This window comes from Callorhinus ursinus, unplaced genomic scaffold (genome assembly GCF_003265705.2).
Source record: "Callorhinus ursinus isolate GAN/ISIS: 27379988/994484 unplaced genomic scaffold, GSC_fseal_2.0 scaffold98, whole genome shotgun sequence".
In the NCBI taxonomy this organism is placed as follows: domain Eukaryota; kingdom Metazoa; phylum Chordata; class Mammalia; order Carnivora; family Otariidae; genus Callorhinus; species Callorhinus ursinus.
Window position 1 is genome coordinate 1,668,034 of NW_027397160.1, and position 24,390 is coordinate 1,692,423.

The 24,390-nt window shown below is 50.8% G+C and overlaps 1 protein-coding gene across 7 annotated transcripts in view; it reads left to right on the forward strand.

Moving 5' to 3' along the window:
* The window catches only part of DIP2A (disco interacting protein 2 homolog A), a 104,146-nt gene that overhangs the window by 72,376 nt on the left and 7,380 nt on the right, over positions 1-24,390 (forward strand). For 3 of the 7 annotated variants that reach the window (XM_025863381.2, XM_025863380.2, XM_073888907.1), the window contains 12 exons: positions 140-267; positions 2,694-2,808; positions 9,569-9,770; positions 10,629-10,738; positions 10,815-10,895; positions 13,563-13,686; positions 19,087-19,208; positions 19,302-19,413; positions 20,579-20,688; positions 21,181-21,311; positions 21,878-22,046; positions 22,635-22,805. In XM_025863381.2, the coding sequence (XP_025719166.1) occupies positions 140-267; positions 2,694-2,808; positions 9,569-9,770; positions 10,629-10,738; positions 10,815-10,895; positions 13,563-13,686; positions 19,087-19,208; positions 19,302-19,413; positions 20,579-20,688; positions 21,181-21,311; positions 21,878-22,046; positions 22,635-22,805 (1,575 nt within the window). Of the gene's footprint in view, positions 1-139; positions 268-2,693; positions 2,809-4,397; positions 5,080-9,568; positions 9,771-10,628; positions 10,739-10,814; positions 10,896-13,547; positions 13,687-19,086; positions 19,209-19,301; positions 19,414-20,578; positions 20,689-21,180; positions 21,312-21,877; positions 22,047-22,634; positions 22,806-24,390 lie in introns of those variants that run through there. The other 4 variants (XM_025863382.2, XR_003206217.2, XR_012376998.1 and 1 more) reach the window with 4 other exon arrangements.

Sequence of the window (24,390 nt, forward strand, 5' to 3'; positions counted from 1 at the left end):
CCCCCCCAACCCCTCATGTCACCACGTGGCAGGACCCTTGGTTTCCATGTGCCATCAGCTACCTGTAGCAGCTATCAGCTGCCTGACCCACAGGGCCTGCCTGCATGTCCCAAATCCTGACCTGTGTCCTTGCTTCCAGGATAACCTGGTCTTTGTCGTGGGCAAGCTGGAGGGGCTGATGGTGGTTGGAGTTCGTAGACACAATGCGGATGACATCGTGGCCACTGCACTGGCCGTGGAGCCCATGAAGTTTGTCTACAGAGGCAGGTGATGCGCTGCGGGCCCCTGTACTATGGCTGTAGATCCCTTCTCTACTTGAAGTTTGAGAATCTGTCTGCAGTAGAAGCAAAGTCCAGTGATTGGAATACACAAAACCTAAAAATTCCTGTTCATCAGAAAATCTTCACAAGGAAAAGGACAATCTTTGCAGCCAGGAGCCCATTAGTGTCCTTACTGCCCACAGGGCTCATGTGGTTCTTTGAGAGGACAAGGTCCAAGGAGCACCTGCTTTAGGACCCTGGACCCTCAGACATGCAGATTGAAACAGTAAAGGATCAGTTTCTCTGAATCACCAAAGGTCAACTCTCTTTTCTACTGAGGTTTAGCGAGACACATGGAGGGCCCTACCTCACTCCTGGGATGAGCATCTATTCAACTTTTCTGAATGTGTTAGGCAAGCACTTTCTGACCCTGGGCAACTGGGGGTGAGGAGGGAAGCTGTGTCTGGCTCTGTTCAACTCCTGAGCTCTTAAGCCCGAAGGAAGCATCCCCTTCTCCTAGCTGGCCCACCCAGCTGGCTGCATTTTTTAATTTTCTTCTTCTCAGGGGCGTGCTTTATTACTCAAACTAGGGTACCTGTGAGCCTGGCCAGACCCTGCCTTTGAATATTCCTTAAAGAAATCATTAGGGAGTTCTGTCAAAGAGTGTGTGCTGCTGACCCTTCTCGTAGGTTGGGATGACAGGGGTATGGGATGGCTACCAAGGAGAAACCAGCAAGGCAGGCCTGTGTGGGTGCCTGAGTGGGGGCTGCCAGGACCTGGTGACCTGCCCTCACAGCAGAAACAGGACACTGTTAGTGTGGGTGTCCGTGGAGATAATGTCAGGGTGGCCAACATCTGCTTCTGGGGTAGATTAGGGAGGGCCCCAGGACCTGACAGGACCTGGAGGTGCAGGCCCTTCCTCAGCAGGCAGCTGACAAGGTGTCGCCATCGTGGGTGATTAGTGGGGGTGCCAGTGATTGCATCAGCCATGGGCCGGAGTACCTGCCTGTCCCCACCACCACACCCACCTTGAAATAGAGCCTCAGGGGTGACTGGGTAGCTCAGTCAGTTAAGTGTCTGACTCTTGATTTCAGAGTCCAGCTCAGGTCATGATCTCAGGGTTGTGAGACTGATCCCTGCACTGGGCACGGAGCCTACTTAAGACTCTCCCTCTGCCCTCTGCCCTCTGCCCTCTGCCCCTCCCCTGTTTGTGCTCACTCACCGCTCCCCAAAAAAATAAAATAAAATAGAACTGGAGCTGCAGCTGACAGAGTGTGTGCTAGAGGAATTATAGTTATAGCGTACACAAAATGAGTCCTTTGTTCTTAAACACAAACACAATAGATGGAACAAATAGCAGGATAGACACAGCTAGAGAAGGAAGTGATAAACTGGAAAGTCAGATTAAGGAAGTAGTCCAGAGGTTAAAAAAAAAAAGTTTAAAAAACCAAGGAAGGGTTGGCATAGAAATAGCAGACCCCAGGGGAGGGCACATGCATGGAGGGGAGGGCAGCGTCTGGGCAGCAGGAGGCTGGGTTTGCGGGACTCAAGAAGGGTCTGGCATCAGGGTCAAGCAGAAGGCATGAGACTCCCCAGTGCTGGGGCCAGCTCGAGAAGGTGGCAGTGCAATGATGTTTTTAAGTTATTAAAAGGAATTTTTAACTTAGATTTTATGTTCATCCCAATTGTCACTTAATTGTGCAGTTGTAATAAAAATATTCTTGGGATACTAAGAGAGACACATTCAAGATGTATGAAAGCAAGGGAAATTTAGTGCTGGGTAAAATGTGTGTGTGCACGCACGCATGTGCACACCAGCCAAAGGGGAGAACAAGAGAAAGCAAGCTTGTCCATGAAGGCCCAGAACTGGGGCAGTAGGTGTGTGACGTGCTGGGCTCAGTGGGGAGACCAACTTCTTGTCCCATAAGGAGAAAGAGAACCACGTCCAAGTGTAAGAGGCAAAAGGCAGTAAATACAGAGAAAGGGAGAGTGCTGAAATCCCTAAAGTGAGGCGGGAGAAACAAGTCCACTTACACCACAGTAAACACGAGGACATGAACACATTAGTGAAAGAGATTTACCCAGTAAGATTAAACAATACACCTGATAGTATTTCTAGACAAAGATTTTTGCACAAAGAAATGTAGCACGTGCATTGACATTATAATTAAGGAACATTTTCTTTTAAGATCTGTGCCTGGTTGTTTTGCTTTGCACCGGCGTCCTCTTTGTTTTCTCAAATTGGAACTTACTTCAGCCGTACTGTAGGAGACCAGGGACTGTCACTTCTCTGGGTCTCAACAAGCAGCCCATGGTTAGATTGTCTTTTCAACACGAGCATGTCTGCACCCTCTGTTTCAAGGGAGAGGAAGCGTCTGCGTCCTGTTTGGTGTCCTTTGCGGGGTGGTCATTTTTGTCCTCGTCTTCCCCCAGGATTGCTGTGTTCTCCGTGACGGTGCTGCACGATGACCGGATCGTCCTTGTGGCTGAGCAGCGGCCAGATGCCTCCGAGGAGGACAGCTTCCAGTGGATGAGCCGTGTGCTGCAGGTGCGCCCCAGCAGCTGGCCCCTGTCTCTGCGAGTGTGGTTCCGATGAGTCCAAGTGCACAGGGGTCTGCATTCCCTTCCTTCAGAGCCTGGCCTGCCTGCCCCTGTCTCTAGCTCAGTGCCGAGCAGCCCAGATGTCCAGCCGCCCCACACAGGATCACGGGCTTGACTACTGAGAGCTGCAGCCTTCCTCCACCCTGTGCTGCCTGCACACAGTAGGCGCTTAAGAAGTTGGGCTTCGTAAAGATAAGGGAACAGCATTTTGAAACTGTAATTCCGTACAAGGGTTAGTGTGTCCTAAAACAGCAGTCCCGTGACTGTCCTGTCGATTAGGATGATATCCGTTGAGACTGTTACTTAGCTTCGGACCAAGCCATGGCCACAAGGGGACTGGGGGGGACTGAGAGCTTGTGTGCCACCACAACGGTGGTGGTTTCCAACGTTTTGTTATGACAATGTCAGAGCTAGAGCGAAGTGGAAAGCATGGTGCAGAAAGTTCCTAATATACCCATCTCTAGGTTCTGCAATGGTTGACACATCCTCACACTTGCTTGTCCCACATCTGTCCTTCTGCCCACTCCTCAGGGCATGGTGTGGGGTGCCACCTTGCCCTGCACCGCATGGTGGCCCTCATTTCTTTAAATACTGAACGGAGTCCAGCATACTATTTTGGAAGGAAGGAAGTAAAATTTACATTCAGTAAAGTGCACAAACTTTACAGGTACTGTCCAGTAGGGGATTTTCAGTTGGCTTGATGGGATGCAATTTCTATGTAGAATGAGTCCATCTGTAAGTGTGCAGGCGCTGAGTTTTGACGACAGTGTGCACCCATGTAACCAGTGCACCACGGTAATGAAGACAGAAGATCTCCTCCATGCCGTGGTTCTCCCGTGTCCCCCACCTCTGCCGCACTGCCCAGCCCAAGAGCCGCTGGTCGGCTGTATGTCCGCATGCGTGAGTGGCACAGCGTGTGTCCCTTTCTACCACAGACACTTTCTACCACTTTAGGTAAAAGGAATCACACACTGTTTGCCGTTCTGTCTGGCTTCCTTCCCTCAGCATGGTCCTGAGATCCCTTGTGTCGTGTGGATGGGGTGGTGCATTCCTCCTGGTGGCCAAATTGTGTTTCTCCGCTTATCTGTTCACATCCTGCTGGATGTTTGGGTTGCCAGTTTCTGACTGTTATGAATAAAGCTGCTGTGGGGAATGGTACAAATGTTTGGGTGAATTTCCTCTGGTACCCTGCCATCTCCAGGCCAGTTGTGTGAAGTGGCATGAAGCTGTTAGAAACAGGCATAGAGCGGTCCACGCATCAGGGAGACCAGGTGGCCCTGAGCTTCAGAGTAGTGTTTTCCCGCTACTATCTCACAACATTTATTTTTAATAAAATTTTTGATATTTTATTATGGAATATTTCTAACACAACAAACAAGAAGAAGAGTGTAACTGATGTGGGGAACAGAGGCAGAAGGAAATGTAGATAAAAGTAAATGTCCCTATAACCTTCAGCCCGTTGACGAATACTTGAGGCAGGCAGAGCGTAACATTCCTCCAGGAAGCTCCTGTCCTAATGTTGATGCCTTGTTACAGGGAAAAACAACCCTAGCTTGACAAGAGCCAGGCCTCCAGGATCCTGTGAGTCTTCTTCAGCAGATCCAAGTCCTTTTGGACACCTCCCTTTTCCCTCCCTCCCCCAACTCCCAAGTATATGATCAGCCACCCCTCACAACCCCGGGGCCGCAGCTCCTTCTGCCCACGGGTCCTGCCCTGGTCCCGTCCCTGGGCTTTAATAAAACCACCTTTTTGCACCACAGACGTCTCAAGAATTCTTTCTTGGCCGTCGGCTCTGGACCCCACCAACCTCACCAACATTCAAAAACTACATCATAATAGCCCCATGTTCCCATAACCCTGTTCAACAGTTATCAACCCAGGTCCTGACTGTGTCCCCACCTGGCCTCCCCCCTTCTCCCTTAGGAGTGTTTTGAAGTAAATGCCAGACATCGCATTTATCTGTAAAGATTTTATTATTTCTTTAAACAAGGAATACCATTATCGCATCTCTAAGAATTAACAATAATGTTCTTACTTTTTAAAAATTGAGATATAATTGGGGCACCTGGGTGGCTCAGTCAGTTAAGCACCTGCCTTCAGTTCAGGTCATGATCCCAGGGTCCTGGGATCGAGTCCCGCATCAGGCTCCTTGCTCAGGGGGGAGCCTGCTTCTCCCTCTATCCCTCCGCCCTGCTCATGATCTCCCTCTCTCTCTCTGTCTCTTGGATAAATAAATAAAATATTTTTAAAAATTGAGATAGAGGGGTGCCTGGGTCGCCCAGTCATTAAGCGTCTGCCTTCAAGGGGCGCCTGGGTGGCTCAGTCCTTCAGCATCTGCCTTCGGCTAAGGTCATGATCCCGGGGTCCTGGGATCGAGCCCCGCCTCCGGCTCCCTGCTCGGCAGGAGGCCTGCTTCTCCCTCTCCCGCTCCCCCTGCTTGTGTTCCCTCTCTCGCTGTGTCTCTCTCTGTCAAATAAATAAATAAAATCTTAAAAAAAATTTTTTTAATTTAAAAACTGAGATATAATTGATGTATAATAGTAATTTCAGGTGTACAACATAATGATTTGATATTCGTATCTACTGTGAAGTGATTACAGTAAGTCTAGTAGACATTCATCATCATACATAATTACAAGTTTTTTTCTTGTGATCGAGAACTTTAAGATCTACTCTCTCAGCAGCTTTCAGGTGTACAGTACAGAGTTTTTATCTGTAGTCCCCGTGCTGCGCACTACATCCCCAGACTCTCTGTTTTGTAACTGGAGGTTCGTATGTTCTGACACTTTCTCCCATTCGGTCCACCCCACCCCCACTCTGTCGGCCACCAGTCTGTTCTCTATCTGTCAGCTCAGTTTTAAGATTTCACATGTAAGTGAGATCATGTGGGACGTGTTTTTCTCAGACTGACTTATTTTGCTTACACCCTCGAGGTCCGTCCACGTTGTCACAAATGGCAGGATCCCGTTCTTTATGGCTGAGTAACACTCCATTGTGTACACACCGTGTGTTCTTTATCCGTTCGTCAGTCTGTGGACACACGGGCAGCTTCCATATCTTGGCCATTGTAAATAATGCTGCAATAAACATAGGGGTTCATTTATCTTTTTGAATTAGTGTTTTTGGTGGGTTTTTTTGGGTAAATACCTAGTAGCACAATTGCTGGATCGTAGGCTAGTTCTGTTTTTAACCTTTTGAGGAGCCCCCGAACTGTTCTCCAGAGCGGCTACACCAGTCTGCAGTCCCACCAACAGTGTGAGAGGGTTCCTTTTCCTTCGCATCATTGCCAACACCTGTTGTTTCTTGTGTTGTTGATTTTAGCCGTTCTGACAGGTATGAGGTGATACCTCATTTTTTAAAATTTGCATTTTCCTGATGATTAATGATGTTGAGCATCTTTTCATGTACCTGTTGAGTATGTGTATGTCTTCTTTGGAAAAATGCCTATTTGGATCCTCTGCCCATTTTTTAATTGGATTGTTTGTTTTTGCCATTGAGTTCTGTGAGTTCTTTATATATTTGGGATAGTAACCCCTTATCAGATAAATGATATGCAAATATTTTCTCTCAGTAGGTTGTCTTTTCATTTTGTTAATGATTTCCTCTGTTGTGCAGAAGCTTGTTTGTTATATGTTTGCTTTCATTGCTTTTCCTTTTGGTGTCAGAGCCATAAAATCATCAAAAAGACTTGTGTCAGAGAGCTTACCACCTATGTTTTCTTCTAGGAGTTTCATGGTTTCAGGTCTTATGTTCAAGTCTTTAACCAATTTTGATTTTATTTATTTATTTTTAAAGATTTTATTTATTTATTTGAGAGAGAGAGAATGAGAGATAGAGAGCACGAGAGGGAAGAGGGTCAGAGGGAGAAACAGACTCCCTGCCGAGGAGGGAGCCCGATGTGGGACTCAATCCCGGGACTCCAGGATCATGACCTGAGCCGAAGGCAGTCGCTTAACCAACTGAGCCACCCAGGCGCCTCCAATTTTGATTTTATTTTTGTGGATGGTGTGAGAAAGTGGTCCAGTTTCATTCTTTTGCATGTAGCTGTCCAGTTTTCCCAGAACCGTTTATTGAGACACTCTTTTCCCCATGGTATATTCTTGTCTCCTTTGTCACAAAGTAATCGACTATATGTGCTTGGGTTTATTTCTGGGCTCTCTATTGTATTCCATTGAACTGTATGTCTATTTTTATGCTAATATCATATTTTGGTTACTAAAGCTTTGTAATATAATTCAAAATCATGAAGTGTGATGCCTCCAGCTTTGTTCCTCAAGTTTGCTTTGGCTACTCAGGGTCTTTTTTTGGATCCATACAAATTTTAGGATGATTTGTTTTAGTTCTGTGAAAAATGCCATTGGAATCAGGGATTGCACTGAATCTGTAGATTACCTTGGGTAGAATGGACATTTTAAAAATAGTAATTCTTACAATCCATGAGCCTGGAATGTCTTTCTGTTTCTTTGTGTCTTCAATTTCTTTCATCACTGTCATAGTTTTTAGCATATAGATTTCTCACCTCCTTGGTTAAATTTATTTTATTTTATTATTTTTGGTGCAACTGTAAATGGAATGGTTTTCTTAATTTCTCCTTCTGATGGCTCATTCATTAGACTAGTGTACAGAGACACAACAGATGTTTCCTGTGATTTTACTGGATGTGTTTATCAGTTCTAACAGTTTCTGGTGGAGTCTTAAGGGTTTTCTGTATATAAGATCATGTCATCTGTAAATAGTGATGGTTTTACTTCTTCCTTTCCAATTTAGATGCCTTTTATTTCATTTTCTTGCCTTATTGCTGTGGCTGGGACTTCTAGTTCCATGTACTTATTCCTGATCTTAGGGGGAAAAGTTTTACCATTGAGAATGGTGTTCGCTGTGGGTTTGTGAAATATGATCTTTCTTACATTGAGGTACATTCTCTCTATACCTGCTGTGTTCAGAGTTTTTATCCTAACAGTAATTTCTTGTTGTAATTCTATATCTAGTCACTATTCAGACTCTCTGATTATCTAATGTTTGTTTGTTAGATTCAGGATCAAAATGAGGTAAAAAAAAAATTGTACTTGGTAGGGACAAGGTCTTTAAGTCTTTTTTAATCTACAGATTCTTCCTCTGTCATAGTTTTCTTGTGGTTAGTTTGTGGACAAAAACAAGTTGTTTGTCCAGTATGTTTCTTTAGCCTGAGCTCTGAAGATTGTGTCTCAGATCTATCATTCAATACAGCCGTCTGTCGCCTGTGGTCATCCTGCACGTTGTGGTTGGATCAGACTCAGGTTCAGTTTTCTGGCAAAAATTCCTCCTGGAAGGTGGCATATGATTCTGGCTGCCTCTGTTCACCACCCTGGCGTCACTGATCTGTTAGGACTTGACAGCGGAGCTACCCTGATTATGAAGGCTCACTGGAGCAGCCTTGGAAGTTTCTCCTCTGGAGAACGCATGCCCTCCTCAGTCACCCAGGGGCCTGGAGGCAGGCTGTGTAAGAAAACAAGATCAAGGATTGATTTCAGAGTAGTAAGGTGGTTTCTTAGAATCTTCTTCAAGTGACCGTTGAGTTTCGTTTATTTGTTTCACTAAGAACTAGTGGATGCAAACATCGTGGATGTGATTCAGTCTATTATAGTTTTTTTATTTTTCAGTGGTCAGTGGGAGCCTCTTCAAGTTGGCTCTTGAGTCCTTCTGATGTACCCCTGGAATTCTTTGAGGCCATAGCAGAGATGAGGAAGCTCAGATGCTTGGGGAAAGGCAGTGTGTTCTGCATCCTAGACCTGTCATGGCCGGGACCCTAGGGACCCTGCTACTTCATAGGGGAAATGGAATTGGGGACCACCATCTGGGCACTCGATGTTGCTGGCTTCTTCACTGTTTCTGGGCTTTCTTCAGTGGACAGAGTAGGAAATGATATCTGTTTGTAAGAGTACCTACATCATGAGTTTATGCTGCTGGTTCCAGCTCAAATTCAAGACCACAGAATTTTTACTTAACTCACTGATTCCTTGCTCCCACACTGAAAAATTGCAGACATCAACAACTCATCAGAGAATCACTCATCTGCCTCAGGCCACGCTATACTATAGTCTCAAAACAACGGTCTCCACACTCCCTCTAAAATGTGAGATTTCTGAGAGCAGCTTAACATTTTTTTGCAGTTCTTTTTGCCCATAGGGCATATCTCATTAGGGGTGGACTAATCAAATTACCATGTTTAGAGTCACTTTAAATAGATTCTCTCTCTGGGGCTTTGCCACCAACCTAATTCCAGTTCAGCTGAGTTCATTTCTTTTATTTCACTTTCAGTTGTTAGGGATTGCTTTTTAAAATTTCAAGTTTTTTGGATGTAAAATATATACATGGCTCCAAAGTCAAATCTGAACACAAGATAAATTCTTGTGTTCTGCCCCCCACAGCTGCGCTGGCTTATCTAACTTTCCTTTCTTTAATATATGCAGTTTCAGATTTATGTATATGTGCACACACACATAGTATGTGTGTGTGTTAAATGATAGAAACGTATGCATGTCCTTCCATGTGTTCTTGTTGAACAGAATGTCTCCACGATCTTTAGAGTTGCATGTTCTCACCTGGTGTAGCTCCCAGCCTCCCAGCCCCTCGGCAGCTGTGAGTGGGTCAGCCTGTGCTTGCCTGCAGCTGGGTAACGCGGTGGGTCTCAAACGCCCTCCCTCCGATCTCGTGTTATTCTTTTCCAGGCCATCGACAGCATCCACCAGGTGGGCGTGTACTGTCTGGCCCTGGTTCCTGCCAACACCTTGCCCAAGGCTCCTCTCGGAGGGATTCACATTTCTGAAACCAAGCAGCGTTTCCTGGAGGGGATGCTGCACCCATGTAATGTACTAATGTGCCCTCACACCTGTGTCACCAACCTTCCCAAACCTCGCCAGAAACAACCAGGTTAGTCCTATGTGGCAATAGCTGTCTGTTCAGTCTCAATATTGGTGGCAGCCACACTCGTGGTTCGATGGTGCAGCCCTCGTGGGGCCTGCATCTCTGGGGCTGGGGTTAGGAGCCAGACCTACATCAGGGCAGTCACCACCTCCTGCCTTCCTGGAGCCAAGCCACAGATGAGAAAACTTTACCGTGTCACCTGTGTGGTGGTTCTCAGCTGCCTGTTGGGACCCATCTCAGTGACTAAATGCAGGCGTGGCATCTGAGGCTTGGAGGGCAAGGGGGTGGCTCCCTGGGGGTAGAGGTGCGGCCCAAGAGCTGACGTGGAGCTCAGGGATGGAGAGAGTGCGCCGGGCTGCCCCCCGCGGCTGACACCTCAACGGCCTCCACGAATGGTCTCTCCCTTCCCTGATTTCACACATTTAGAAACTAGTTTAAAGACTGGCTTGACTGTTATTTTTGTTCCTTTGGTTATGTAAATTTTTTTATTTTTCTTTCACTGATTATTGAACACATAAGATATCATTAAATAAAATGCATTTACTCAGGAAGGTTTAATTTCCTGTTTTATATGTAAAATGCGGGAAAACCGTGTAGTACCCTGAGCGCGTGGCTGTGGATGAGGTCCAGTCATACCCCCAGGTATACGCCAAATGGCGAGTTTCTCAGTCTGGGGTTGCTTGTATTTGAGAGAGAGACGCTCTTTGCCGCTCACCATGACCCTTACGGCTGGCTTCCTGAGCGTCAGCACCTTAGTGAAGAGTGAAACGCCTCATTCAGATAGAAAGTGTTCCGGCAGTGTGGTCACCGGACGGTCCTGTCCCCGAGCCACCACCTGCTCACTCAGAATCCCCCGTTTTCCAGAGGTGGGGCCGGCCTCCATGATCGTGGGGAACCTGGTTGCCGGGAAGAGGATCGCACAGGCCTCGGGGAGGGAGCTGGCTCACCTGGAGGACAGTGACCAGGCCAGAAAGGTAACGGCCGGGGCCCGGGGGCACAAGGAGGGTGCCCCTCCGCGAGGCTGCAGACTGAGTGGGCCTCTCTGCGCAGTTCCTGTTCCTGCCCGACGTGCTGCAGTGGCGGGCACACACCACTCCCGACCACCCGCTCTTCCTGCTGCTCAACGCCAAGGTGAGCCAGCTCCCAGTGCTCTGTCCCCCACGTCCTGCCCAGAGAGCGCCGTGCCCCCAGCCACCCGCCCCGCCTGCTGTTTTCTGTGTGGGGAGCTCAGCAGTCAGGCAGTGACATTTCTGGTCAAGTTAGTATTTAACAGGAAAATGCTCCGTCAAAAACAGCATGCTTGCAAAGACTCCTAAGTGAGCGAAAAGGAAATGTTTATTTTGTAAAAATTAGGAATTTAGATTTTTTTTGTTTATAGCTTTAACATGACAAATGCTGTTTATTGCCCTGATCCTGGGGTAGATTCAGAAATTCACTTCCATGATTTTGGCTACCTCTTAGTTGATTACACTGTACCAGGAGTTCTCAGGATAGAAAGGAGGTGCCGTAACCCGCACATCCAGCTTTGGGCCAGCAGGCAAAATATAGAAACATGACAAGTTAAATAACCATAAAAATCCTGCCTCACTCAGATGCATCTCACACAGGCCGTGAGAACGTTTGCACTTTGACACAGTAAAGGGCAGGTCGCTGTGGTCTTAGAAAATGCTGGTCTAGCTTTTGTTTCTGCTCATTACTGCCCATTGTTTCTTCATTTAAAAAATATTTATTGATACCTGTTAGGTTCTGGGTGTTAAGTGAGAGAAAAAGCGTCCTGCCCTCAGGACGCTTGAAGTGAGTCTTCCCTGCTGGAAAACTAGTCCGTAAAAGAGACTTTATGTTCTTTGTTCACCGTGTATCCACAGATCTAGAATGGTGTTCAGAAAACATTTACTTTATCATTGACTGAGTTCTAGAGCATGGAGACAGCCAATAATTAACAAGTGGCCAAGGTAAAACGAGCTCCTGATGGGAACCCGAAGATGAGAGCAGCAGGGGTGTGGCCCCAAGTGCCAGGGGCTCCGCGGCCAGGTGCTGGCTGTTATCCCGAGGGTGTGGCTGGAAGCCTGCTCGGGACTGAGCTGTAGGCGCGTGATGTGGTTCGTGGTTCTGAGTGGCTCCTGTGGGTTGCAGGAGGGTGAGTGTGGGGCGGCAGCTCAGAGAGGAGGGGCCCTAGGGTGGGGGCCGCACAGAGTTGCCCACCAGGCATGTGTGGGGAGGTAGATGTTTTGTTTTTTTTTTTAAGATTTTATTTATTAGAGAGAGAGAGCACACAAGCAGGGGGAGCGGCAGAGGGAGAGGGAGAAGCAGGGAGCCTGACGCGGGGCTCAATCCCAGGACCCCGAGATCATGACCTGAGCCGAAGGCAGATGCCTAATGACTGAGCCACCCAGGCGCCCCGAGGTAGATGGTCTTTAAAGCCAAGAGAGAGCTCAGGAGGAGCCCGCAGAAGACTGGGCCTGGCCTTTTCCAGATCCCCTCAACGTCACTAGTAAAACTTGGCATTTCTTTTAGTTTGTCAGCCTTCTTCTGTTTTGAATTGTCCTTGGGTCCCTGAGGACATGCTGGCCTCTGAACCTAGGAGGAGGCCTGTGGCCGTGTAGGTGGCCATCCAAGGGGACTGGCAGGCTCTGCCGGCTCTGACGTTCTGCACCTCAGCTGGGCTTGGGGGAAGCAAGCCCAGCTCCCTTGCACGCAGCCTGGCTCTGCAGACAAGCACGTTGGCCTCCGTAAGGGAGAAGGGAGGGGTTCTGACTTTGGCTGGTCTGTTCTGGGGCATTATGTTTAGACCGAGCTGCACCTTTAATATCCTTCAGAAGGACTAAAAGCTCTGAGGCCTGCCCAACTCCAGTCAGCCAAGGGAAGGAGGCCTTTGCTGGGAGCTGGTGTCCTGATGTCCTCGGCAAAGACACGGGGCGAGTGAGCGAGCGAGCCCGTGCTGCCCGCAACGCTCTGTGTCCGCCAGGTGCTCCAAGAGGGCAGGCCGCCGACCTGGGGGAGAGGAAGTTCAAACACGCACGACCATGTAGCTTCCAGATGTTTGTTTATTGTGCATTATTATGTGTATTTATATTCAGGATAATGGTTGTTTCTGGGGAAGGAGAGGATGAATTAAGGTTGGTATGCAGAGTGGTGATGATATGTTTTAGAAAACAAATTTAAACATTATGTGGCAAAATATTAGGTAAGGAGAACGTGGATATTTATTCTATTATTCTTTATAATGTTATATTTAACTGATTTTATCAAAAAGGCCAAAAGAGTTTTCTTTTTTTAATTTAATTAAATTTAGTTATTTATTTAAAAAATTTTTTTTAGAGAGAGCGCGAGCGAGCACACGGGAGCGAGTTGGGGGTGGGGCAGAGGGAGAGAGAGCACCTTAAGCAAGTGACATGCCCAGTGTGGAGCCCATCGTGGGGCTCGATCTCACGACCCTGAGGTCGTGACCTGAGCTCAAATCAAGAGTCAGACACTTGACCAACTGAGCCAACCGGGCGCCCTCAAGAGTTTTCTCTAATGGCTGAGACTCAGGCTGGACAAGCAGCATGCTCACTGCTCCAGGCTCTCTGGAGACACTGCACAGCTTGTCCCTTCCCTGCTGGAGAAACAGCCGCGTTTGGGATCTCTCCCTGAGATACAGACGACTAGGAATGACAGCAGGTGTGTCCCGAGAACCGGTGCAGGTCCTGGGCCCTAACCACAGGAGTTCAGGGCACAGGGCAAGAGCAGTGTGTGCTCAGATGCCCGAGGAACAGACCCGCCCCCAGTTCCCCGCTGATGCAGGGACCGCCTTCCTAGGGCAGCGTCACCAGCACTGCAACCTGCGTTCAGCTGCACAAGAGGGCAGAGAGGGTGGCCGCCGCCCTGATGGAGAAGGCAAGACTGAACACTGGGGACCACGTGGCTTTGGTCTACCCCCCAGGTAAGCACACGGAGACCTCTGTCGGCTCTGCGCTCACGGGGACACTCCGTTACTATAAAGCAGACACCCCGTAACCTACAGCCAGGTCAGAAAACAGGTCTTGGCCAGGTGTCCCGGGTGTCCCCAGCACAAACTCCTCCACTCCCCCGGGAGCAGCCTCTACCCCTGAGCTCTGTAGCCCTCTCTTCCAGTTCCCCAGCGTCTGAGCACCCAGTGGGACACCCTGCACATCGGGTTAGTCTGCCAGTTTTCTTTACGTCCGATATGTTTGCAGTCTCTTTTAATCCACAGGCTCTCCCTCTCCCCTCTTTTTTTAATTTATTGATGGAAGCTCTGGGTTGACTCTGCAGAGGCCCCCCAGTCCCGGTGCAAGCCAGCGGGTTCTTGGCTCCCGTCTTTCCTGCAGGTTGGCAGCTAGGTCCTGGCCCTGGGTCAAACTCGGGTCTGGTGCCTTGGCCGACTCCAAGTGGTGTTGAATTATTTCATCAGGGACCCATGTTGGCTTGTGTCTCCTTTTGTGGCGTTAGCAGCCACTGTTGATGCTTCAGAGTTCATTCATTCATTCATTCTTTAGGGTCACAAAACAGTGATATTCTCATTCTGTCATTTCCTGTTTTCATTTGTTGGCCATTAAACTAACGCACAGGAACTTCCTTCATCTAGCATTTGGCTCCCCAGTGGTGGAATCCCTATGTGCTGATGCTTTCCCTCTGTCAGTCTTGTGTATTCCTGTCACACTCCAAAGCTGACCGGCCAGTGGATCTAGAAATACATACATCACTGTGAACTCGGGGATGAAATGACATCGTTGGGTTTCAGTCCTTTGCAGTTAGTTTCTTTGTCAAAGCTCAGGTCATCCCACGTTCGGCCAATAGGAGCCCCTTCCGGCTGGTCTCACGCGACCAGAGTCTGCTGCAGGCTCGCGTCCTGCCCGTCCGACCCCAGATCTAGAGCCAGCCGTCCCTTCATGGAGACCCCAGTGCCCCCAGAACAAAACCTGGGCCTGAGGGATGCGCATTTCTTCCAGATTGACTGCTGTTTATTGGCCTTTCAGCGAGCAGAGCTAGGAATTACAAATAAATGCAATTGTATCTCTTAGAGAGGCAGTACCTTATGAGTTTATACTGTCACGTCCCATTTAATTCAGGACTAAACCCCTCCTACCTTGTATCTCCCATTTTCCATACCGAGGATCCTGGTTCTTCAGAACAGGGAGATGATGGAATTCACATATCCCATAATCACTCAGTCACTTAAACCTGCATCACATGCAGCATTCCCAGAATAACAGCACAAATACTGTAACCACCTAAATGAAGTTTGGAAACAGTTTAAAATTTTTGCACATGCTTTTCTGCCTCTCCACCGCACCCCCCCGCCCCACACACAACCTTGTTGCTGCCTTGTGTCTGCATTATCAGAGGGATGGATGCACGGCCCTTACAAATCCAGCCTCTCGGCTTCTCCTCCTTTGCTTTCAGTTCCCCCCAGAGCTGTCTGTCTCCTGGTCACGCAGGTTTCTGACACTCGTTCTCTAACTGGTTTCTCAGGAAGCAATCCTAGGACCAGTGGTCTCCTGAGTTCTTGGTTGTTGATAATGGTTTGTACACTTTGTGATTGTTAAAGAACAAAATCCAATGGGGTAAATTTTGAAGGTCTGGTTGGCTTTCTCCGGTGACCCCTGAACCCGGCCGCCTGCAGCCTAGCGGGCAGAGAGGAGCCCCGGGAAGCCGCCCAGATGAGAGACGTTCATGGGCAGGAGGGAGCGGGACGGGGACCTGATCCCGGGAGGACGCGGGTTAGTTGGGCAGGGTCACTCTCCTTCAGGGGGCCGTGGGGTCTGCCGGACAGACGACCTTGCTCATGCCGACCAGGGGACTCCTGATGGACGCTGAGCTCCCGTTTCTGGGAGAGGCCGTAGATGTAATTAGGTTAAGTCTCGGTTTGGTGACCTGGGGCTCCGCCTGCTCTATCGGATCTGGCCCCTGGTCTGGAGGTGTCCCTTCTGTGAGTGTGTTGTTTGCCTGTTAGCGGGTCTGGCGCACAGGGCCGTGCACTCGGTGTCTCTCCCTCTTGTGGCGACTCACACCTTCGCTGGAGCGGGACGCCTGGGTCTGTTTCTCACGGTCGTATCCGTGTGCTTCTCCAGGCTCACGGGTCAGAGTCCAGCTCTTCTTCCCCGTTTGTGAGTCATCTGGCCTAGAATCTTGCAGGCTTCCCTTTTCAACTCAGAGAAAGGAAGCATGGGGCTGCGCCCAGGGATGGGTCCTGCTCACTGTCTCGCCTGTTTAATCTTGGGGTTCTCATCTTCATCTCAGGAAAATATTCTTTCTCCTGACTGCTTTTCCTCCCTTTTCCCTGCGTCCAGCACTCTTCTGACTTGTGGTTTGGATCTACCCTCCCCGTCGGGTGCCTTCTCTTGAGTGTGCTCTGTGCTTCATCTCTGGGCCACTTGTGCAGGCCCCTTTTCAGCATCTCTGGGGGGACCCTGGGTTGCATTCAGCACTTCTTCCTGTGGGACTGCTGCTGCTGGTGGGAGCGGGGCGCCTCTTTCTTGGGGGACTGCCACGGAGTGCAGACGTCTCCCCTTCCTGGGGCCTGGGGCAGGGTGGCAGCCTGGTCTCTTTCTTGGCACACATACCTGGTAACTCGAATACTCCAAAACTCACACTGGCATCACATTCTTTCTCCTCCTTCCATTCCCTGTGATGTGGTTTGGAGTGTTGGAGTCCAGAGCCGACGGCCAAGAAAGAATTCTTGAGACGTCTGTGGTGCAAAAAGGTGGTTTTGTTAAAGCCCAGGGACGGGACCAGGGCAGGACCCGTGGGCAGAAGGAGCTGCGGCCCCGGGGTTGTGAGGGGTGGCTGATCATATACTTGGGAGTTGGGGGAGGGAGGGAAAAGGGAGGTGTCCAAAAGGACTTGGATCTGCTGAAGAAGACTCACAGGATCCTGGAGGCCTGGCTCTTGTCAAGCTAGGGTTGTTTTTCCCTGTAACAAGGCATCAACATTAGGACAGGAGCTTCCTGGAGGAATGTTACGCTCTGCCCGCCTCGAGTATTCGTCAACGGGCTGCAGGTTATAGGGACATTTACTTTTATCTACATTTCCTTCTGCCTCTGTTCCCCACATCATCTGGGCTGTGAGGGTACTTTTCCCTAGGGTGAGCTCAGTCCCCACTCTTCAAGTACCCCTGGGTTCCAGGCGTAAGGCAAGCTTCACCCTGACTGAGAGGGGGCAGAGACACGGCTGAGCTGGAGCTCCCTGGCCCCGAGCTGTCTACACTGGCTGCAGTGGTGCCAAGCCCTGGACTCAGGGCTGGGACTGCAAGCACGCACAGCACGCGGGAGTGCGCCCACAGGGAGCCCGCCCACAGGGAGCACGCCCACAGGGAATGTGCCCACAGGGAGCGCGCCCACAAGGAAACGCAGGGCTACAGTAACTGGGAAACACTGGGAAGCCTTTACTACAGGAAAAGGGAAGGAAAGATGGGTAGCAAACCAGTGCGATCTTGGTAATTGAGAATCCGGAAGGTGAAGAGAGGGAGGGGCCTGATGCTCTTCTCTACTGTGGAGTATGTTTGACACTATTCTTAAACCATTTTTAACAACAAAAAAGAAAATGCATGCTGAAGGTCTAAATTTACATCTGAAAACATGCCAGCAGGTGGAGAGTATAGTAGCTGGAGGCTGAGCTGGGGTCCCCGTGGGGAGGGCCCCCCATGCTTTGTACTTGCCACTGGGTGTGTTGTGTATTTCTTGGGAGTGAAGGGGGAGGTCCAGGACTTTTCCAATTTCCAAAGGGGTGTATTGAGCCAAGGGATTAAGAACCCATGCTCTCTGGAAGCTGCGGAAGGGGGATGCTGTTGGGGTCAGAAGGGTTCTCCCCACCTGTGTACCTGGAAATATGTGCGTTCAGGAAGCAGCATGAGTTTTGTGAGCTCAAGGAAGTGGGCTCCTGTCTGTGTCTTCCTCATGTGCTGTGTTGAGAAGCGACCATGCTGGGTGTAAGAGCTCTCATATGTGCCCCGGTCTGCTGGGTGTGCTCAGGGCCCTGCTCTGACCATGCTGAGCAGCCCTGGCCTCTGTCCGTTATTAATATTGATGGAGCACTGGGAACTTGTAATCTGGTGAAACCCACCAGCCAGGTTAAATGGGACAGTTATTTTGACCCTGGAATTGAAATAGCCTGAGGCTGGTGTCTTGTAGCCTGAGAATGCCAGGTGGGGGCCCTGTGTGCTCTGAAGGGTCTCCAGGGTGTGTGTGTAGGGGGGGCAAGCGTCTCAAGCTGGATTGAGTTCAAGATGGGAGCATAGGTTTTAAGTGTGGTATAATTCCCCCTAAGACTTAAACATTTAGAAATCTGAAGGAACATTTGGTGGTCACGTGTTATGATGTATAGCTGAGAGCCAGGAGGGATGCCCTGGCCTGAGAACAGATGTGCGAGGAGTTGCAGCCTTCCAAGTTTCCATTTCTCCAAGGGGGCAGACCCCCACCTCATGCTCCCCATCATCTCCTGTAGCTCTGTTCTCCTTGGTGGGCAGACCCCTCCCACTCCCGTGTTCCCTCCTTCTCAGAGCTGGGCAGCCCGTCCCTCAAAAGGTTCCTACTTCCCTTGCTCACCTACCCTGCACTTGGCCCCCGTGCACAGGAATGGTAGGCCTAGTGCTGCTCCCGGGCTGGAGGCCTCCTGCCCTCGGTGCCACAGACACACCCTCTTCTACCATCCAGCCTTTCAGGGTAGTCTCTGTACATCCCTCATAGCGCTTTCTACAAGTATGATGCCAGCAGGTCGGGTCTGGGACTGGGAGGGAGTCCTGCAGGACCAGCCAAGATCAGATGAAATAGAGTTTATTGAAGGTGTAGAGAGCGCACAGCTATGGACAGAGTGCTTGGGAGACTCTGGGAAGGAGAGAGTCCCGTCTTTGTTTGGGATGTTGGGGGTTTTATTGAGGACTGTGGTATGGTGTGCATGTCCTCTCAGTCATTGGGAGCTGATGTAGGGGATGTTCCTTGGAGCCAGGGGGCCTTGGCTTAGAGATGTCTCTAGAGCTGAGGGTCCAGAATACTCATTCTCACAGGTCAGATCGTTCCTTAGATGTTACCTCTTCTAAAGAAATCACTAACTCCTCGTCCCTTACAAGGGGGACATATACCATTTGCATGTGTAAAGTGGGGGTGCAGGTCTTAGCAAGAATAGAGGCAAGAAAGGGAGCAAAAATCAGATGGTTATGGAGTCCTTCGGTTTCCCTGTGTCAGTACCATGTCGGTTTGCAGTAGTCGCGGTTTTGTCCGGATGGTGCTGGGCTGGGACGCTCTCAGCCGTTTGGCCCTCCGTGGTCCTGCGTGCTGTTCGTCGCGTTCCGCCCGTACTGCCCCTCTCTGACCACGTGTCTTCGCAGGGGTGGACCTCATTGCTGCCTTCTACGGCTGTCTGTACTGCGGCTGCGTGCCCGTCACGGTGCGGCCCCCGCACCCCCAGAACCTCGCCACCACGCTGCCTACTGTCAAGATGATTGTGGAGGTGACCAGGGGCGGGCGGGGGCCTGTGCAGTCCACCGTGTCATCTCTCCCAGGCCCGCGTCCCGCTCACACCTTCAACCCCCGTGCTCTGCAGGTCAGCAAGTCCGCCTGCGTCCTCACCACACAGGCCATCATGCGGCTGCTCAAATCTAGAGATGCAGCCACCGCCGTGGACGTCAGGACCTGGCCGACCATTCTGGATACAGGTGCGGGTCCTCGGCGCCTGCGGTGTGTGCGCTGGCCCCCGGGACACACCACCTTTCCTTTCTTTGTTGTACAGATTATACACTTGCCACCAAACAATAAAAGTTGGGTGGGAGCAGCTGAAATAGGTGGTGAAGGGCCGCTCGCCTCTGGGCCTCCCTCACAGCGCGTCCCCTGCACCTGCGGGGCAGAGGTCCTTGTCGGCAGCCGGTGTGTCTGCGGACCACCCCTCCTCGTGCTGCTTCTCACGCCTGTGCAGCAGGTGGTCCCACAGCACACACACCTCTGTCCTTTGTCCCGTCATTGGTGAGTGCCGCTGTACCCCATGAGATGCTTGTGGGCCAATAGCAAGGGCTGTAAACCCCTGGACCGCTATGCCTCAAGCCGTGAGGTCAGCCTGGGGCTGAGATGCCCCAAACTAGCAGCACCCCACAGGCTTTGTTGGTGAGCTGTGGTGCACAGCCACAGGGGGGCCAGCCAACGAGCAGGCAGGCGTCCCTCCTGACCCCCGCGCCTGGCAGGCATCTGCCCTTGCACTCCAGGGCAAGCGGTCAGGGATTGTGTTGTCTGTGGCCACCCGCCCGGTACCCATCTACAGGCCTGGGGAGCTGGTCCAGGGCAGCCGGCGTGGGGCCCTGGTGGCTCAGGAGCAGACTGGCTCCAGGCAGTCCTGTTGCGTGGCCAGCCGTCCTGTTGCGTGGCCAGCCGTCCTGTTGCGTGGCCAGCTTGCGGCAACGTGGGCTCCAGCCCTTCCCTCACTTGAGTCCACCTCGTGGTCTTACAGGAACGATGAAGCAGGGAGAGCCCTGGGAGCCTGCCCATAGCTCTCGCTGTGGCCGGAGCTCTCACTAATAATAGTGGTTCAGCCACAGGCTCTTTGACCTTTGGCAAGTCCTTGCTCCTCCGAACTCTGGCACTGGTAAATGCACCTCGCCCACTGTCCCTGGCACCACGCACTCAGAGCAGTCATGGTGGGTCTGCTCCACGTGACATTTTCCTGAAGGTTAAAATGAGCTTCCCCACGTATGCACATGGCCTGCTGTCTCCAGGCCTCCCTCCTGTTCCGCACGGGCTCTCCCCAGGACTCCCCAGGTACGGATCATGTTTTCTTTCTCCCTTTGAGAGCCTGGAGTAGCGTTAACATTACTGGGGTCGCTGCTTCAACAGATGACATACCAAAAAAGAAGGTGGCGAACATTTTCAGGCCCCCGTCTCCAGATGTGCTCGCATACTTGGACTTCAGCGTGTCAACTACAGGGATATTAGCAGGCGTGAAGGTGGGTCCTGAGGTCATAGCTCTTACTTGCTTCTGCCTCTGACGGGTGGGGAGAAAGGGTGTTGGGTGCAGGTTTACACAGGTCCCCACTCTCATCCACAGCTGGAGGCAACAATAGTGTTCCTTGAAGTTTGTGTTAAATACCAGTAAACCCTCAGAATCAGGTTAGCCTGAGAACTGTGCATATTTTGATGTTTTATGGTAACAGCTAAACTTTAGAATTTATAACTAGCTTTGGGGGCGGGTGGCTTCGCTGAGTCTGTCTCCTTACCAGGAGCCAAGAGCTCCATTAAATTTTTTCATCTTCTGAAATCTCATTTAGAAGGTCTTTAGTGTGCCATTTCCTGTGTATTATTTGGTTTGAATGGGGATTTGAGCCAGCCATCCTTTAAGGAGGCAACTGTGTCTGGCCGCATGGTTGACAGGCACTGCTGTTCACTTTCTGTCTTCCCTCACATCGCTGACCAGAACTTCCATTTTACTCCTTCTTAAGATGTCACACGCAGCCACAAGTGCCTTGTGCCGCTCCATAAAGCTGCAGTGTGAGCTCTACCCCTCGAGGCAGATCGCCATATGCCTTGATCCCTACTGTGGCCTCGGCTTCGCCCTGTGGTGTCTGTGCAGGTGAGTGCTGCAGGTGGTGAGCAGGTGGTGAGCAGGTGCCCCTGCAGCTTGCCTGCCTGCAGGACTGGAATCACTTGTGTCATTTTGGGGGCCTTAACATTCATTTTTGGTGCCCAGGGAGTCTAAGATGTACACGTGAGTGGGTTCATTTGGGGGTGAAAAGGATCGGAGCCTGAGTTTGGAACTGAGTAAAAAGAGTAAAAATACATTTTTCACTACATATAAACAGTATCCGTTACCAGTAATAGGGAAGAGACTACTTAATTTCAACAAATACTAGGAGGTAGCAACGGATCTCTGGAAGTAGAAAGCCAGAGTCTCCAGCCAGCAGGTTCTGTCCCTAACTGTGACTCTGGATCCTTCCAAAGTGCTTAGACGGAGACCACACCACTGTGTCACCCCCCTGCTCCCCACAGAATTTTCTAGTGAAACTCCCACTTGAATTAGGGCCAAGTTGTGCCCAGTTCTGGCTTAGAAAGAAGTGTCCTCGGGGAAGGAAAGAGGCAGGGATGCAGGGGGCCAGGGCACCTCGTGGGCGGTCCTGACCCCCCCCTGCACTCTCCCAGCGTCTACTCAGGACACCAGTCCGTCCTGGTGCCCCCACTGGAGCTGGAGAGCAACGTATCCCTGTGGCTGTCTGCCGTCAGCCAGTACAAGGCCCGGGTCACCTTCTGCTCCTACTCGGTGATGGAAATGTGCACCAAGGGCTTGGGAGCGCAGACGGGCGTCCTCAGGGTGAGTGAGCGACCCTGCTTGCTTTCCTTTCAGAGCGTCCAAACCAGGGGCTCCTACTTGTTTCTAAACGGGACCCTGGGAACCTTAAGCAAAGACCCCCAAGATCTGTTCAAGCCATTTGTGGAAATAGAGTTGAGCCACACTGGCTCCATGGTGCTTTATCCCGGACCCCACCATGCTGCGAGCTCCTCGCTGTGCCCCTAGAGGTCCCTCCCTTCCTCTGCACACCCCACACATCAGACGATGGTGTGAGAGCCACGCAGGGGTGCAGGGAGCAGAGTGCGGTGGGCAGGGGAGCCAGGGTGGGGAGGCGGGGCCCATACAAGTTCTGAGTGCACCATGGGGTCCAGGGGCCTGGAGCGGGGGCACAGGAGGCCAGGAGTGGGTGCAGAGCTGAGGGGCCCCCTCCAGTGCTTTCATGCTTAGGACCCTGGGGAACTGAGACCACCCAGTGAGACCCAGGGGAGGAGGAGGCTGGGGTTTGTGGTTTGCTTCCCGCTCCCCCTGCTCCTGCACCAGGTGCCCCTGGGGGTGCCCCGCCAAGCCTTCCTCAGATGGCTCAGGACCGTTCCGCCACCCCTCCCACAGATGAAGGGGGTGAACCTGTCCTGCGTGCGCACCTGCATGGTGGTCGCAGAGGAGAGGCCCAGGATCGCGCTCACGCAGTCCTTCTCCAAGCTGTTCAAGGACCTGGGGCTGCCAGCACGTGCGGTGAGCACCACGTTCGGTTGCAGGGTCAACGTGGCCATCTGCCTCCAGGTAAGGCCTGCTGGGGAGCCCCCCCTCCTGCCGCCCTCCATGTGCTGTCCTGCCTTCTGGTCCCTGGTCCCTGCTTGTCCTCTGAGCCTTTTATGTTCACTTCCATATGTCAGTTCAGCCTGTGAGCTGGAAGGTTTTATTGTAAAAGATATTCTAGTCTCCTAGATGAACAAAGGCTCATTTGAAAACAACACGTTCTTGAGCAGCGGCTATTCACTTACCTGGAAAAATCTCTAAGGTGGATACAATATGTAGCTAATTTTTTTTTTTAAGATTTTATTTTTTTATTTGACAGACAGCGAGAGAGGGAACACAAGCAGGGGGAGTGGGAAGGGGAGAAGCAGGCTCCCCGCGGAGCAGGGAGCCCGATGTGGGGCTCGATCCCAGGACCCTGGGATCATGACCTGAGCCGAAGGCAGAGGTTTAACCGTCTGAGCCACCCAGGCGCCCCTGTAGCTAATTTTTTAAAGCTTATGACATTTACCAATTTTATTTTATTTTATTTTTTTTTAAAGATTTTATTTATTTATTTGAGAGAGAGAGAGAATGAAAGAAAGACATTTACCAATTTTAAATGGAAACATTAATTAACGTGGTGGTTTGTATTGCCCCAAATTCATTTTTGAAACATTAAGGTATTTTACTTATTAAAAGGAAAACACGAAGTTTCAGAAATTGAACAGCTAGAGTATGTCTAATGCTGCTTCAGATGGCTGGCTGTTTTCCGGATTTGGTACTAGTATCTGCATTTCACTTCTTCGTAAAAACATACTGAATGCCTTCCTCACGGACACGGTATAGGAATTACGGGGTGTGGAAGAGGCATCCCTGGAGCCCGGGCCTCTGCGCAGCCTTGGTCCTTGGCACCCGGCACACCTTTCCTGGGCCAGCCTGTCCCCGGCCCAGGGCCGGTCTGTCACGCAGAGGCCGTCCTCCTGTTTTCCGGGCATCTCTGCTGATGTCCTCCCCGCCGTGAAGACTCTGCTGGCCTCTCCAAGCCTCAGACCCTCGCCCGTGGCAGGAGGAGGTGGGCTGGGGCCCCCTCCTCACGTCCCTTCCTATTGTAGAAAGTATGACCAAGTGTCAGGCTGTTGATGCACAGTTCGAGGCTGTAAGTGAACACCTTCCTCTCTGCTCAGCATCTAAAAGCCGGTGCCCTCTTTACTCGATATTTGAAGGTGTCTGTACCATTTGTCGGCACGTGGGATGCCACGTAGGATTGCCAGACTCTTAATGGGTTGTTCACATTTGCGCTTTGAGATGCAGTGACGTATTTTGCTTTCTCTTACGTGTGTTTCTCACGTGGCCTGTTGCTTCCTGTTTGTTTCCTGTGGCTGTCTCCTCCCTGTCTCCCTCTGCTGGCATTCTCTGCCTCTGTCAGCCCAACAGGCTGGGAAAGCTGGCTGAGCAGGTACGACCTTGACCTCAACCTCAAGGCACCTCTGTGCTTCCCCCAAGAGTTCCTGTGGCTTCTTGTGAATTCCAGACAAACGCATGTGTCTTTCCTGTCTGACTTTGCTCACAGTGGCTGTTATTGACATATTACAAAAGCTCCTTTGAAACCAAGTGGAAGAGCAAAGCCATT